Source organism: Cololabis saira, chromosome 17 (assembly GCF_033807715.1).
Source record: "Cololabis saira isolate AMF1-May2022 chromosome 17, fColSai1.1, whole genome shotgun sequence".
In the NCBI taxonomy this organism is placed as follows: domain Eukaryota; kingdom Metazoa; phylum Chordata; class Actinopteri; order Beloniformes; family Belonidae; genus Cololabis; species Cololabis saira.
Window position 1 is genome coordinate 5,381,971 of NC_084603.1, and position 14,925 is coordinate 5,396,895.

General features: G+C 41.2%; 1 protein-coding gene across 1 annotated transcript in view; it reads right to left on the reverse strand.

Annotated features, from left to right (window-relative positions):
* The window catches only part of eys (eyes shut homolog), a 235,197-nt gene that overhangs the window by 1,956 nt on the left and 218,316 nt on the right, over positions 1 to 14,925 (reverse strand). Inside the window, exons 44-50 of the mRNA XM_061744588.1 lie at positions 13,209 to 13,381; positions 6,889 to 7,071; positions 5,655 to 5,821; positions 4,048 to 4,192; positions 2,025 to 2,199; positions 615 to 787; positions 335 to 496 (exon numbers count right to left, since the gene is read on the reverse strand). Coding sequence (XP_061600572.1) covers positions 335 to 496; positions 615 to 787; positions 2,025 to 2,199; positions 4,048 to 4,192; positions 5,655 to 5,821; positions 6,889 to 7,071; positions 13,209 to 13,381 — 1,178 coding nt within the window. The remainder of the gene's footprint in view (positions 1 to 334; positions 497 to 614; positions 788 to 2,024; positions 2,200 to 4,047; positions 4,193 to 5,654; positions 5,822 to 6,888; positions 7,072 to 13,208; positions 13,382 to 14,925) is intronic.

The following is a 14,925-nucleotide window of genomic DNA, read 5'->3' on the forward strand; positions in this document are numbered from 1 at the left end:
TCAGGGTACACCCGGATAGGTCAACATGAATATGCTACTAGTTCATACTTTTTTTTCAGTGTTTTTAGAGAAAAGCTGGATGAAAAGATTGAATAAAAATAATTTGATTGCCATTGTTATAAATCATAAAATGGACTTCAAAACACACTTATATTTAAGAACAAGTGTGTGTTGTGGGGTACACGTCATACTGTGATTTGAAAACAGTGATTTGTATTTGTAATGTACTTGAGCCGGCATGTTATGGAGAGATAATGTTGATCCTGATTGTTACATGTCACGCACAGTTCATTAAAGTAAAGATATCCCCGAATATGAGATTAAAGGTCCTCACCAGCTCTAGCACTGAGATGCTGTGCAGCGTAGACGAGGATGCCATCAGGTGATAAAGGCTGGAACTGCAGCTGCAGAACAGTCCTGTGTCTAATACTCATGAGTGGAAATGACATCCAGGAAGACTGGTTAGAGCTGAAGAATGGGTCACTGATGGTCACAACTGAACAAGAAAAGCAACGCAGTCGTTAAATAATTGAACACCAAGGCCCTTTTCATCTTGAATAAATAAAGAACACGATATAAGTTACAGCTAAGATTGACAGGTTCAGTGGTGCAACCTTTCTCGCAGTAGAATCCTGCAGTTCCCAGGGGGCAACGGCAGGTATATCCATTTGGCAAAGGGATGCAGGTGGAGCCGTGGGCGCAGAGAGGAGGGGGGATGTGCTCCGAGTCGCATGCAGACACCACCTCCGTACAAAGTGCTCCTTTCCATCCAAGTGGGCATTGGCAGCTGCAGAGAGGAACAAGCGAGAGTAATCAGCGTGACGCTTGCAAACACTGTCATTTCTTTTTTCTATACTTGAACTGATTGATGTCTAATCACAACAGCTGTGGAAAAAGCACGAGGCACAGAGCTGTGTGAATGGAAGAACAAAGCCAGAGTCACATTAATAAGAAATACAGCCACCGTCAATTCTAAGGTTTTACATATCGATTCAAAATAATAATTATACAAAAAATATTTTCATGAAACTATGACATCAGACTAGGGCTGTTCGATTTTGCCCAAAAATAAAATCTTGATTTTTTTTCTCTCAAAATCCGATTTTCGATTACGATTATTTTGTGAATTGACAAAAGGCAAAGAAATATTTCAAATATGCTGTTTTTTTATTGAACATTTGCCCCATTGGGCTTTAAGTGCAAACTTTGCTCTCATTAAACCAAAAATGAATGAATAAAGTGCAAAGCTCTGTAAAATAAGTTGAAAAAAAGTTCAGAAAAAAAATATAATAAAATATAAAGTTTTATCTCTGAAAAAAAAAAATCAGCAAATCAGCACTTGCAAACATACAGTAAGTTATATTTCCAATATATTTCCAATTAAATAAAACTGGGTCTTTGCATGCTAAATAATAATGCAACCCATGAAGGAGGTAGAGGTGTGTAATGTCAGTCATTACATTTGCTATTCACATTTGCAAGTTTTTTGCAAGGAACACGAGCCGGTCTACGGCATCTGGCTTGAGGGATGCCCGGTGGCTTTTACAACGCCCCCTCCTACACTAAAGAGCCTCTCCGATGGGGCACTTGTCGCAGGTATTGAGAGGTATTTCCATCAATCATTAATATGGTATCAATCATTAATATGTGTGCAGACAAGGTAAAAAAAAAAAAAAAAAAAAAGTGAAAAATCGATTTTACGAGTTTCACGTTTTAACATCGTTCTAATTACATAATCGCGATTACGATTTAAAATCGATTAATCGAACAGCCCTACATCAGAGTAGAATGATATTGTAAAACAGAGACTTTCCAAAGAAGGAGTGTCTGAATTCACCTTCTAAAATCAGCAGACACGGTTGAAAAGGCTGCTCTCGTACCATATCCACCAGGTATTTTGGTTACACAACATCCCAATCATTTCATCAATACCTGAGGAAATCCACTTGTGAACGTGTGCACGTGTACTGCCCTGGTGGAGGTGATAAAGGCTGACAAAAGCCATCCAGTGACTTTTCACTTACTAAACCGATGAGCCAGAATCCACACACGTCCCTCCGTTCCTGCAGTGAACGTGAACACAGGGGGTGACTCCGCACTGACCCACGCTGCGCCCGAACGCTGGATGAGCCGCAGGCTTCCCCAGGGCCTGGAACCTCCTGTCCATTCTGGTCCGAAACTGCACATCGAAAATGCACCCTAGGAGAAGAACAAACGCAGATGTCAGAGACATTTCTCGTTTCTGTGATAGTTAATTATAAAGAAAGGTTTCTTTTTGAATTCTCCTTGCGTGTACATCAAAGGTGAAACCGGAGGGAGGTTTCCAGCTCTCATAGTTTGTACGATGCCTTAGATTTATTTGGCTTATTGTTGTTTATTACAACATGAGAAAAGGCAGGGTTTCATAAACTAATCCACCAGCCTGATCACATGCAGACTCTTGAATTTCTTGAAATAAAATCTCTGTTAGACTCTCCACTTCAATTCTAAGATGCTGGAGTTTCAAAATCCAAATCCCCTCCCCATCTGTTACCCCGCATCTCCATCATCATATTTGCTTTCCGCTGTCATAATTCAATTTTATCAAGACAATATTTGTTTTGGCCTGCACCTCCAGTGCACATGGCCTTCTATAAATATAAGGCCTGAACGCAGCCATCGTTGTCATCTGAGCACGCCGACTCCCTTCGCTCTGCTGCATTAGTCACTGGCATAAACAGGATGCAGGGGAAATGTCATGCTCATTCATGAATATTCATGGCATGATGCTGTCTACTTGGCAGACTTAAGTGATGGTTGTGCAGCAAACACAGACCATCAAAAAAGAAAAGCAGATTCGCAAGGAAGATTAGGAAAGATGGTTTGTTTTGATTCAGCAAGCCACACATCCCGTCATTCAAGAGAACCAAGAATCTCGAGGAGCTAAGTCGAGCAAGCACTTGTGTCAGAGAAGAAAACTTAAGTAACCTTTCAAAATCAGAAAATTATGAAAAAGAAATGTCTAATATATTCTCGTAGCAGTCTTTAAAAGAAAAACTGAAATTAATGGAATTTTCAAAGGATTTGCACTTCAGATGTTCGGGGTTGAACGCCAGGGAATTCAGGGAACATAAAATCCCCATTCCTGGTTATTTGATCGACAAGACTGAAAGAGTTTTTTTTTTTTTCCTCCCCGAAAGCAGCCAGGCGTCTCCTCCACCTTTCCACAGGGGAGTGTGGATCTGTTGATAACTGTGACTGAAGTGCATTATCAGTGTTCACTGCCAGCCATCATGATTAGGGCTCGAGGAAGGTCACACAGATCTGATTAGACGCTCATGAGTTCTCATTACCTCCTGAGTAGAAAGGTTATAGTTCCACTGGTGTGGCTCTGCTCAGGTAGTCCCCACCAGTACTGACGCGGCCCGATGCAACATGACCGAACTAATGCTTTAGCACAGCTGATTTGATTTTTAAAGGTTGATTTATAGAGTAGGGAAACAAAACCAGATGATAAATAAGCAAGTACACAAACCATTGTAGTCATTATAAATGAAAAGCTTTCATTGTTCATCTCAAATGGATATGCCATGACATATTATCATAACAAGTTTCGCCACTGTGGTGCAAAGACTGCCGAATATGGTTACGATGATATTCATAGCTGTTGTCATCAGTGCAGTTATGGCGGTTTTGCTGCACAGCTCTGCACATTAACAGACACAATGAATGTGCTCCAATATCCATCCCAACAAGGGGTCACCTGGGAGACGGCATAAATGATGTTGATGATGACAAAGATTATTTGGATAGCACCCTTGTTCAAGTGACTTATCAGCAGTGGGATGAATTTACACACGACGCACTGTATGAGCTGTGAAGCACTTACAGAGCGCAGATATAATCAGCGTCAAAGCTCAGTGGGCCCCGGGCTCGTGTGCAGTCGGAGCGCGTTACTTCCTTTTCACAACACACCTTCCCCTCTGCTTGCAAAAAAGACAAAAATCCTGGAAGAAGCTCTGCGTCCCAGTGCTCTTACTGCACACAGAGAGCGCTGGGCGGTCTTACCCTGAAAGCCGTGACGGAACCTGGAGCCAAGTGGCAGGAGTTCAGGGGTGTACTCATTATATCCACCCACGAAGAGATGGTTGAAAACGCCGAGGCCCGCCAGAGGTCCGGGAGAAAATCCTGTTCTGTTGCGCTGCCCGTCAACCTGAAGAAGACATAACAAAACATCAATATTCAAGCTGAAGACTTGCATCTGTGGGCGTCAAGAGTGGGAGTGCAATTCATTTAACCATCTGCTCAAGCTGACAGGATGCGTGACCTTGGATTTATCACCGACTTATTCAGTCTGTGTCTGCTTATTAGTCACAGGTGTAGTTCCACGTTTTTGCCTCTTTCAGGACACTTTGTTGTGGCCGGGGTTCTGGACCCTTGTTGTCTAAACAGAGCCACACTGCCTGCAGACTTCTCAGCTACAGTCAGCTGATCACCACACTGGAATGATCTGTTGTGCACAAGAACACTCGCACCTCTACATGCCGTCAAACACCAGCCTTTTCCACCAACGCCAGGGTGGATACTTGTGTGCGTCTTCTGCAGCTGTTGTGCAGCGTTGGCATGTTCTCCCTGTACGTGCATGAGGTCTCTCTGGGTATTACAGCTTCCTCTTACAGTCTAAAAATATGCATGTTAGGTTTACTGAGGATGTGCCGTAGGTGAGAGTTTTGAATTTGCATGATTGCTTGTATGTGTAGGCCCTGTGATGGACTGGTGACCGAACCAGCCGGGATGCTCTGCAGCCCCCTGACAACCTGAGCAGGATGCAGTGGAAAATAAACTGAATAGTCAGGTGCTGAACTGTATTTAGTTGTGCTTAAGTAATGCTCTAGAAACATGACTCCGTTCTCTTTAAACAAATCAACTCAAACGAAGCAACGCTGAGCAGTAACACCTAATCAAGGACTTAGTGTGAACTTTTCGCTGAGCATAACGGTAATCTTTAGAAGGCTCAAAACAATCCTTCAGTTCTCAAAGGAAAAGCGCTGTAAGCAAAGAAAAATCATTAGATTAAACACAATTTTGTCTGAAAGAAATCTATCATTTTAGTTTGGAGGAGCCCTGCAAATGGTTGGCTTTTTTTGCACAGACTTACAGCTAAATCCATGCACACGTGAACCCTACTTTGGCAGGAGCTTGTTAGTGCAATCGACAGGAAGCTGCCGTGTTTTCCCCCATAACTCTGACCTCTCTTGGACCACCTGACCAGAGGCCGTCTCTCCCAGCTTTGGAGTTGGGGAATCAAAAGCATTGATTTTTGGAATTTTTGGAAAAGTAATAACACAAATATAGGGCTGGAAAATAATTAAACATAAGTACTTTTACTAAAAATCATTTTATAATTTTTTATTTTTCACAAAAAACATATTCTAAACATATCAAAGAGAAACAGGGTGAATATATCAGGATAGTTCTCATATATTTACAAATGTATTTGTTGTTGTTTTATGGTCTTGAACTTCTAAGACTAATTCTTTTTTTTGGGTCCATAGATGTTAAAGTGCAGTCTCCCTCCATCCTCCCTTATTTACGTTTCACTACACTCCACATATTTGTCAGAATGGAAAACCGATGTCATCTGGGAGGCAGAGAGAGAGAGAAAGAAAAGTCACCTTCAGCCACCCAGTTCTCTTGGATCTCCCAAACGTGACAGTGTGGATGTTGATGCTGTAGTTGAGGCGATCGCTGACCATGGTTGCTATCCCCGATCCCAGGTTGAACCTATGGATAACTCTTCCGCCTCGCAGTCCCAAAACGAGGAAGTCATCTCCATCGTTGCCTGAAAAATATGCAGAGAGCTTCCCATTAGTAGAGCAGACACAATATATAAACATCTTGTGCAAAGCCAAATAAAAAACATTCTTCTTTCAGTAATATATTTAGATTCAGATTCAGATTCAGAAAACTTTATTCATCCCCGAGGGGCAATTGCAGGGCAACTGAGCAGCAAGACGTTGAAAATCTCAAATAGAACAAGAATAAAGTAGAATAAAAATGAACAGGGCATGCTTATGCCAAAGTCCTTGAAGAGAAGCAGCTCTCATGCTGCTGTATGTTGCTTTTGTGCTTGTTCTGAACTGAAAATGATTAACTGCTATAGTTTTTGACAGTGTTGATCAAGGTTGCCACTTCATTAAAGCAATGATCTTACCAATCATTCGTGTTAGATCTATTCTTATATATTGTTTCCTAGCGTCATCCATTCTCCTGACAAATCTTTCATTAACCACATAGCTTGCTTTTATTTCGCCTCCACCTTGATGATTGTGTGAGAAGTATGAAATCTTGTGTTTTTCCCCCCACCTTCCTTTGATGAAATATGAAGCTCCCTATGGCGCAGCAGCTATCTGCTCCTTAAGATAACCCCACTGAGAAGACGTCTAATTTAGCAGGATAGTTGCTGACAGCATCGCAGTCGACAATCACACCTCAATGTCTGTTTGATGCAATTAACGTTAGCATTGTTGGGATGCTGGGTTCACGTGCTCCTTCTGTACGAGAAATGCCAGCGCGCTCCGTTTGAATGTCAATAACAATACAAGATCAGCTGGAAATCAAGTAATTGCTGGACTGTGGGGGAAAACTCATTATTAATGTCAAAAAAATCTGCTAGAAAAGAAAATCTTTCTTGGACCCCTCTTGATCAGACAATATCAGAGGAAAGAGGGAATCCATTAGACAGCACATTACCATGCACAGCAGGTGAGGAAAATGGCACTGGCACGTTTTTTTGAACCCTAAATGAAGTCAGACAACTAAAAACGAACAAAGGAAATGTCTGAGGATTGTTGATTCTCCAGCATGAGGAATTGTAAATTGCTCTGCGTGTGTCAGTGTAGAGCTCACCTTGTCCTTTATTTCCAGCAAACAGCATCAGGTTGTCTTTGACAGCAGATGAATTATTTGCAAGCGTGAACTTCAGCTTGAACTCATAGAGGGAACTGAGGCTCGGGATGGAGGAATACGCCACAAAGGACGTGTAGCCAAACTCATCACTTCCACTGAATCTGGCACGAGTTATGTTGATTGCTGCAAAACAAAGACATTTACAACAGTCTTAGAGTTATTGTATATATTTGGAGCAGCTGGAATAGGGTTTACTGTGTCTGTGTGGTAATCTTGAGTAAAGTAGAGGTCTGATTCATCGTCTCCCCAACAGCCAACCAAAAGATGGCAGTATTGCCACACTGCAGACCCAGGCTTGGTGTAATACATGTATTTTCTTTGCTCATGCTATTAGATGATGACCTGTTTTCAAATACTACCACCTCCTCACTCTTATTCTATTTTCATCAGTAGCAGCTCTGGAGTGATTCTGGCATGCAGACTTCACTTCATATACAATGTTCACAGGAGTAGCACAATAATCCCAACCATATTCAATTACAATCTTAAGTTTAGCAATTCTGAACGCATGGATGATTCAATAATGCTCGCGCTTGAATTCCATCGGAGCATACCCATCCACTTGATTTTACTCTAGGGACTCGATGTAAATTTGCCCACGCTCATTCAAAATTACATGCCGCCATGTTCTTTTTTTTTGTTTTTTTCTTTTCTTTCACAGGACTGAGGACTGAGACACAAAACACCTCTTTTTCTCTGTCCGGAAGCTCCTTGCGTCTCCTTCTGCAGCCCCAGGGCGAAGGCAAAGAGGGGCTCAGAGCACCCCTCTGCAACTGCCCCGCTCTGTTTGGCTGCTAAATTATTAATAAAGCTGCAAATGCTTCTGTTATTGTCTGCTGGAGCTGCATTTGCCTACTGCTTCTGTGCCACGGTATTTCAGCTACATCTTACTTTCAAACTGTGCTGTGTTCGGGTTTGCTCTCATACACGGTGATCTTTTTGTCCTGAAATAAGGTCAGTGTGCACTTTTTCCACAGGTTCAGACCAGATAAACAACACGGACCAAATTCAATCTACTCTAAAGCAGAACTAAGTATGAAACGTTTCCCAAACAGAAATAATTTGTTTTACTCAATATCTTATCTTTGTAATTATATGATTTGATCAGAATTTCCAATCAATGGTGATTTATTTATTTATTTATTTCAGCTGACTTTGATTGCCATTATTAACATATCAAATTTGTTAATGTGAAAATTGGACTTGTTTGGAAAAAAAAGGGGAAAAAATAATTACGTCTTTATACGATGACATTCTGATAAAGAAACACGAATCTGAACTTTTCACAAAGAACAAACGACTATTAAATTAGCGGCTGTCTATGCAAAATCAGGATATATTCAACAATTTCGCATAAGTGTCTCAAAAAGCTGCATTTTGTTTGATTCCAAATGTGATGTTGATTTGGGGTTCAGCCGCTGTAATTTCTGATATCATCATCTCCCTTCAAACGATTCAAACGACAATGGAAATTCTGATGCTCCATTTTTCGAACAGATGAGACTCATTCTGTGGAGAGGCTGAATAACTCTCACTTAGCTTTTCATGTGCCGAACAAGATTGCGCATCCGGAGCCACAAAAGGCTCGCCTGACTCCTGAGACGTCAGCGTCACATCTAGCGATGATGGAGAACATCTTCAGGTGTCCGCCACATACAGGTATTCTACACACAAATCTATAAAACAGTATTCTCAGAGACATTATGTGAAAACCTGTCATTGACCAGGAGTATACTGAATAAGAAATAATATAATTAATGTTAATTGGTGTGCAGTTACATGATACCATAGGTAGTATATAGATTGTTACAGTGCCAGATAGCGGTGTATATCATTTTCACCTGGCTGTAAACCAGAACAGAAGCAGTGACATGCAGCACCAGACTGTAAAATTAATTCTGACAGACAACTGCACGCAAACGATGCGTCTCTGCTGCCAAAGAGAAGCAGGGAAAACAACATTTCACCTGAGCTGGATACAAATACTGTGTACGGCATGCTGTTTTTCAATCTCAGTGCAATGAAAGGTTAACGAAAAGTGCGTTAAATCAATACTAAACTGAAGCGGTGATGTCGAACAGTACCGCCCAATGTTTAAGCGCAAACACCGGACCCGTGTAAATGGATTGTATAAAACAGACGGGTTTAGCCACCCTGGACATCCAACACACTGATCTATGAGGTAAAAAAAGGTGAAGCAATGTGACCTCCTGCAGCAAAGCGACATCTAAAAACAGGCAGCATGTTGAATGTTAATGCTCACTCATTGTATTTGATTCCAAGAAAATGTCTTAGAACACTTAAGGTTGAAATTGACTCACAGATTTTTGAAGAGACGGGCGAGGAATTCATAATCGTCACTCTATGACAGCTCCAGAGAAGATAAATCGCCTGATTTTTCAAATCTTGTGGTAACACTCACCAGCCATGGACTCCTTTATGCAACTTACGGAGGATCTTAAAAACAAAGCTAACTGAAGCCTGCAAAGCAGGGGAAGGCTATAAAAAGATATCAAAGCGCTTCCAGCTAGAAATCTCCACTGTGTGAAATATCATTAAGAAATGGCAGTTAAGGGGGAAATGAAAGTCAAGACAAGGTCTGAATGAGGAAAAATGCTTCTCAGACTATCCGGGACATCTGTTGAAAGCAAAGCAAAACTCTCCACAGGCCTGCAATAGATCTACAGGGAAGCTCACTGATATCCTATCAAGTTGATGCACAGACAGGGTTTACATGGAAGGAAGCCCAACCGGTGACGTCAGCAAGAGTCTGAAGCGTGCAAAGCAACATCTGGATAGCACCGAGGAAGCTTTCCTTTATATATCAGCTAATTTGATGGAAAAATGAACTGAAGAGATGCTTGTGTTCAATAAGGAGGACAAGCCGAAACTATGTGGAAGCCCCGTGACTCAAACATCACTGAATTTTTAAACATGCTGTGCCTGCAAGGCCTCAAAATATTTCCAAAGCTGAAGTGGGCTGTGAGAAAGAGTTTCATAATCAAGAATAACTCGCAGAAACTAAATAGGCAGGGGTATTTGTTGAAAGGCTTATTTTAAAAAAGGTCTGCATCTGACATGCTCATAAAATCAACACGATATGATACATGAGCAAACGTTTGCATAAAATCACAACTAATAATGCACTAAAATAGACTGGATTACATAAGTGTAAATCTGGGACTGGTTGTTGCATTGTGGGACTATATTAAATCAGTATTAAGTTTATTTCCTTGCCACTTAATGCACCCTTCCTTGAGAGGGAACATTTTAAAATTAAAATTACTGTCACAGCCACTTTGACTATAATTTCCAAACATGACTTACATTTACGACAGTCTGTATGACTACATGTGCATAAAGTCGGCCTGCCCTGGCTGCTGTCTGCGCTCCGCTTTCACGACTTTTCTCAATTAATTTTAACATGAATCTTTAACTGGAGCAATGGCCAAATTGTATACAAAGGTAGGTGATTAATAATTCTGAGTGAAGACATTTTAAATAATCATTAATGTTTCATGAGCGTAACTCTCAAAGGCGTTCCGGCATCAATTCCGTCTTCCTTCTCCTCCATCTTGTTCATAGTTTGCTTTATCTATTGGGAACCAAGAACTAAGAAATATTACATCTAGCGGAAAACAACAACAACAACAAAACACTGCTGTTTCATGTGTCCTGGTAGACAAATGACTTAAGCTTTCTGGCCAACAGAGAATATGAAGACAACCAGGCTGCTGTGCAATTACTGTTGCTACTTTGCTGGGGCACCACATAAAGAAATGTGATGCAAGTACTAAAAGGAAAAAGCCCCAGGAGGGACGGGAGTGATCAGTTTTGACTCTGATCTTATCTGATGTTTTCGGGATTAAAATTCAAATGTCAGCTCTGTACTTAGTGTGAAACTGGAAGGTTAAATTTCTCTGTTTGGCAAGTGGGTGCTGGGATCCTGACAGGGGCCGTGGCATGGCTGAGCAACTTATATGCCAATGCGCCCTGCTGCTGCAACAGTCAGTCTAGTCAAGCAAAACCTTTTATTCTTGAAAGCCACAACCTGTGAAGCCGTATTTTATGGCATGATTTTGTGAGAAATAAACATGTACCATGACACATATCATAGAATGAGTTTCCATTTGTCATTATTTACATCTCACTCTGTCCCAATTAAGTAATAAATAGGTTTTGATCCAAAGTATTATTCTTCAGTTACGTTAACATAGTTCTGTGAGTCAGTGCTTGGGCAGAGTTGTGCTGAAAGCTTTCACCATGCACACTCAGTGATGTTTAGCAGATGCCATATTCATTTAATTCTTTCAGGACTTCAAGTTAGTATATTAAATAAGTATATAAAATGAGGCTTCATAACTCATAATGTGAAATTGAACAGTGTTGCCAGTCTGCTTTGAGATGCAGATGGTGTCTACTGAGGATGCTGAAGATGACAGACCAGTTGAAATAAACAGTAATAACTGGGCAAACTGAGCATTTATGAAAACTAATCCAAACCGTAGTCAAGCTGTCAGGGTGGCGAGCAAGTGAGCCGGAGAGGGATTTGGGTCAACACAGTGATGATAAACTGTGGCAGCGGTGCATCTATTAATCTTTGATTTCTCCAATTATAGTTTGCAAAAATATCAGGATACAAAAGAGGCGGGTTGTGGCATTGACCCTGAGAATGTGGTGATGCATCAATCAATGCAAAGAGCATCCACTTATTCTGGTACCTCAGCAGGTGTGTAGCCATCAAACCACCCTGGTTTAAAACTCTTTATAAAGTGTGCGTCTCTCAAGTAATTATTTGCACCTAAAATCCCACTATAGACGCAGTACAAGCCTGCCTATCTTAAATCTTATCCTTGGTGCTGTGTTTCAGTTTCATTCTTTACATTAATAATCTAGTTCTTTTTCTCATTATTCCTCTGCAGCTGCAGAAGGCGGTCAGATTTCTGCAACGTCTGGCATCCAAGGCAGATGAATGTATGGGATGAGGGCAGAACCGTTAGATAGCCAGTTGTAAGCTGGCTGCACAGCTACATGAGCTGACTCATCCATGGCTAATGCATCATTATAGACCTGTATATAGCATTATGGAGCCAAGGGTAGGGATTTTGCTCATATAAAGTCTACTCTGCTGAACCACTGAACCTGGTTTTCAGACATGCCCAGAAAGTTTGAACAGAAAACTGACAAAAAAAAAAAAACAAAACCCAAAAAACTGTTTAGCAATCAAACTCCACAACTCAGAACAACACAGTTTGAACATATTGTCTCATACATAAAAATAGTTTTCCCGCCTGCATCTCCAATTTTGGTTTATTCTGACTTTCTGTTTGGTACACTTTTCAGACCTGATATGTCTCTGAGTTTAACCAACCATGCTTTCTGAAAATGTATACGACTTCAATTCAACTCAGTTTATTTGTATAACACCAATTCACAGCAAGGGTCGTATAAAGACATTTTACTGAGTTCAAGTTCAATGCAGACCAATTAAATACAGCCGCAATCAGTCCCTTTATTTTCCAATTCAAGCCTGTTCTTCGTTATCCATTTATAATCCAATTCATTCCAGTGGAGAACTCAAAAATTCATATAGTGCCTATACATAAAAAACAGCCTAAATGAGTTAGCCAGCAGACTGTATCAAATCTTAATGGTATGAGGCAAACCAAGCACTCTTTTATGCTCTGAAAATATTTGCAATAATCTTAACAGTCTGTCATCTAAAAGGTTTATTCGAATGAAAAAATGTTGCTGTACAGAACAGTTTCTGTACAGTTTGTGTTCTTGCATCTTCAACACCCTGATATGGAAAGAAAACCACTTATTTTTTGCTAGTATATATTCCCATTAACCTAGGTTGGAAATGAGTGACTGAAGAAAGGTAGGAATAAGAGAGAGGTGTGTTAACATTGCTGAATATATAACTTGGTAAGATGTAGCAGTATGTAAAGATAAAAAAAGTCAAACTGCTGAAATAACAGTTAGAAAGAAATAGGGTCCAACAAACTTGAAACAGCCTTTCATTCGAACATTCAGCAAAGCAGCCAAGAGTTTGATTATCTGACTCCGCTGCTGGAGGAGGGCCTTTCTGCCTGCTCAGCAGAATTTAGTTTCATTAACCTCTTTATTCAACAACAGACACTGATTCTCCCAACTGCTCAAGGCTTTCATCCACCAACTGTTTGCAGATTAGTCAGTTAATAAATCTGCTCCAGCGGCACTGCATTATTCTGTGTGAAGATATTCTATGTATCCCTTACGTTGGTCACACAGAAGACCCTGCCTCCCGTAGGGACAGAGACAAACAGCCTCCAATGGCGACTTCGGGATGCATGTGGCTCCATGACTGCAGGGGTTGAGCTCACAGGCGCTGAGCTGGCACAGGCGGCCGGTGTAAAGCGGGGAGCACTCGCAGAACCAGTCCTCGGCATCACTAAAACGTGCAGAGAGAGATCATTAGGCATGACTGTGCAGTGACTTATAGAACACACCAGGAGAAGAGCGAGGATAACCCCCCCAAATGCATGATTTCAAAAGATGTTGAGAGTAATCGTGTTCAGCCCGGTGGAATACATCTGATGTACGAGCTCTGCTGAGACACAATTTGAGTGTACTGATAGGCATTGGGAAAATATAAATCCTGGTATGACTTCATTCATCTTGGCAGCTACAGGAGAGGTATATGCTGCTTCACACGTCATTTGATAAAGATAGGCTCTCTGAAAAATAACTGTAGCAAGTGGATTATTAGTGGCATGTTAGAAAATGTACAACAAGAATTTGAATGAGATTTTCTGTGTCTTATTTTTACTCGTGAACTCTCTCTGCTGACTTAAACAGAAGGGTGATATAACGTGCAAAGAGACATCAAGACAGAGACTTTAGTAAGTGCTCTTAAGACATGCACAACTCTGAAAGGTACAATATAAGATAGTGGAAGCATTGATGGGATTTCAAACCTACAGTATAAATTAATAATGTGTTTTGAGCAGCAGCACTGCAGGATGTAGTTTGCTCCTTGAGAAAATGGCTTCTACAAATAAAATATTTACATTCTGCCATCAAAGTCAAGCATTGTTCAATATGACTGAGCTGAAACACAAAAGAATGTTGTGTTATGCACAAATATCTAAAGTATGATTATCCACAAACTGCTCCATTTTGTGTCACTTTAAAGCACAGGCACACAACGTTGTTACCAACGGCGACCGTGACTCTTTAGTAACAAAGATGAAAAGTGTCATGTTGGACCTGAACCAAATATACACTGCTGTGTTTTTTTAATAGTCCCTGACAAACCTGCATGAGGTAGTTGTGGGGGTGTGTATAACACGCACGCACGCACGCACGCACGCACGCACGCACGCACGCACGCACGCACGCACGCACGCACGCACGCACGCACGCACGCACGCACGCACGCACGCACGCACGCACGCACGCACGCACGCACACACACACACACACACACACACACTCAAACTAGTAAATGCAGTTTTAAAACTAAACCGATCTGCATCCATACTAGTATTTCAACTCTGTGTTGTAATTATCCTCAACCACATGGCACCATTGTAAATGCAAATCACACAGTCGTCGTGCAAACAAATGAAACCATGCTGAAAACATATGGAACTGCAGATTGCTTTGACTATACAGTAGCTCATAATGGCCTTCCTCCTGCTCATCTAGGTATCAGCCTGAGGTCATGGACTCACGACGCACAACACTGTAAAGAGAAAAAGTTAAGTTCAAGGGGTTCTTTCCAAGAACCAGAAATATCCACGCCACAGCCTCTCTCTCTGACCGCCAGCTGCTCCATCACAGTGTAGACAGGACTCTTCTGACAATACTGCTCTAACAACCTGGTACATAATGCAAAAAAGAAAAAAGGAACTCATCATAACCTTCAGGAAATGCAGCAATGAGCCTCCTCCGCCTGCTACGTTGGAAGATTGGAGAATAATGTGTGGAGAG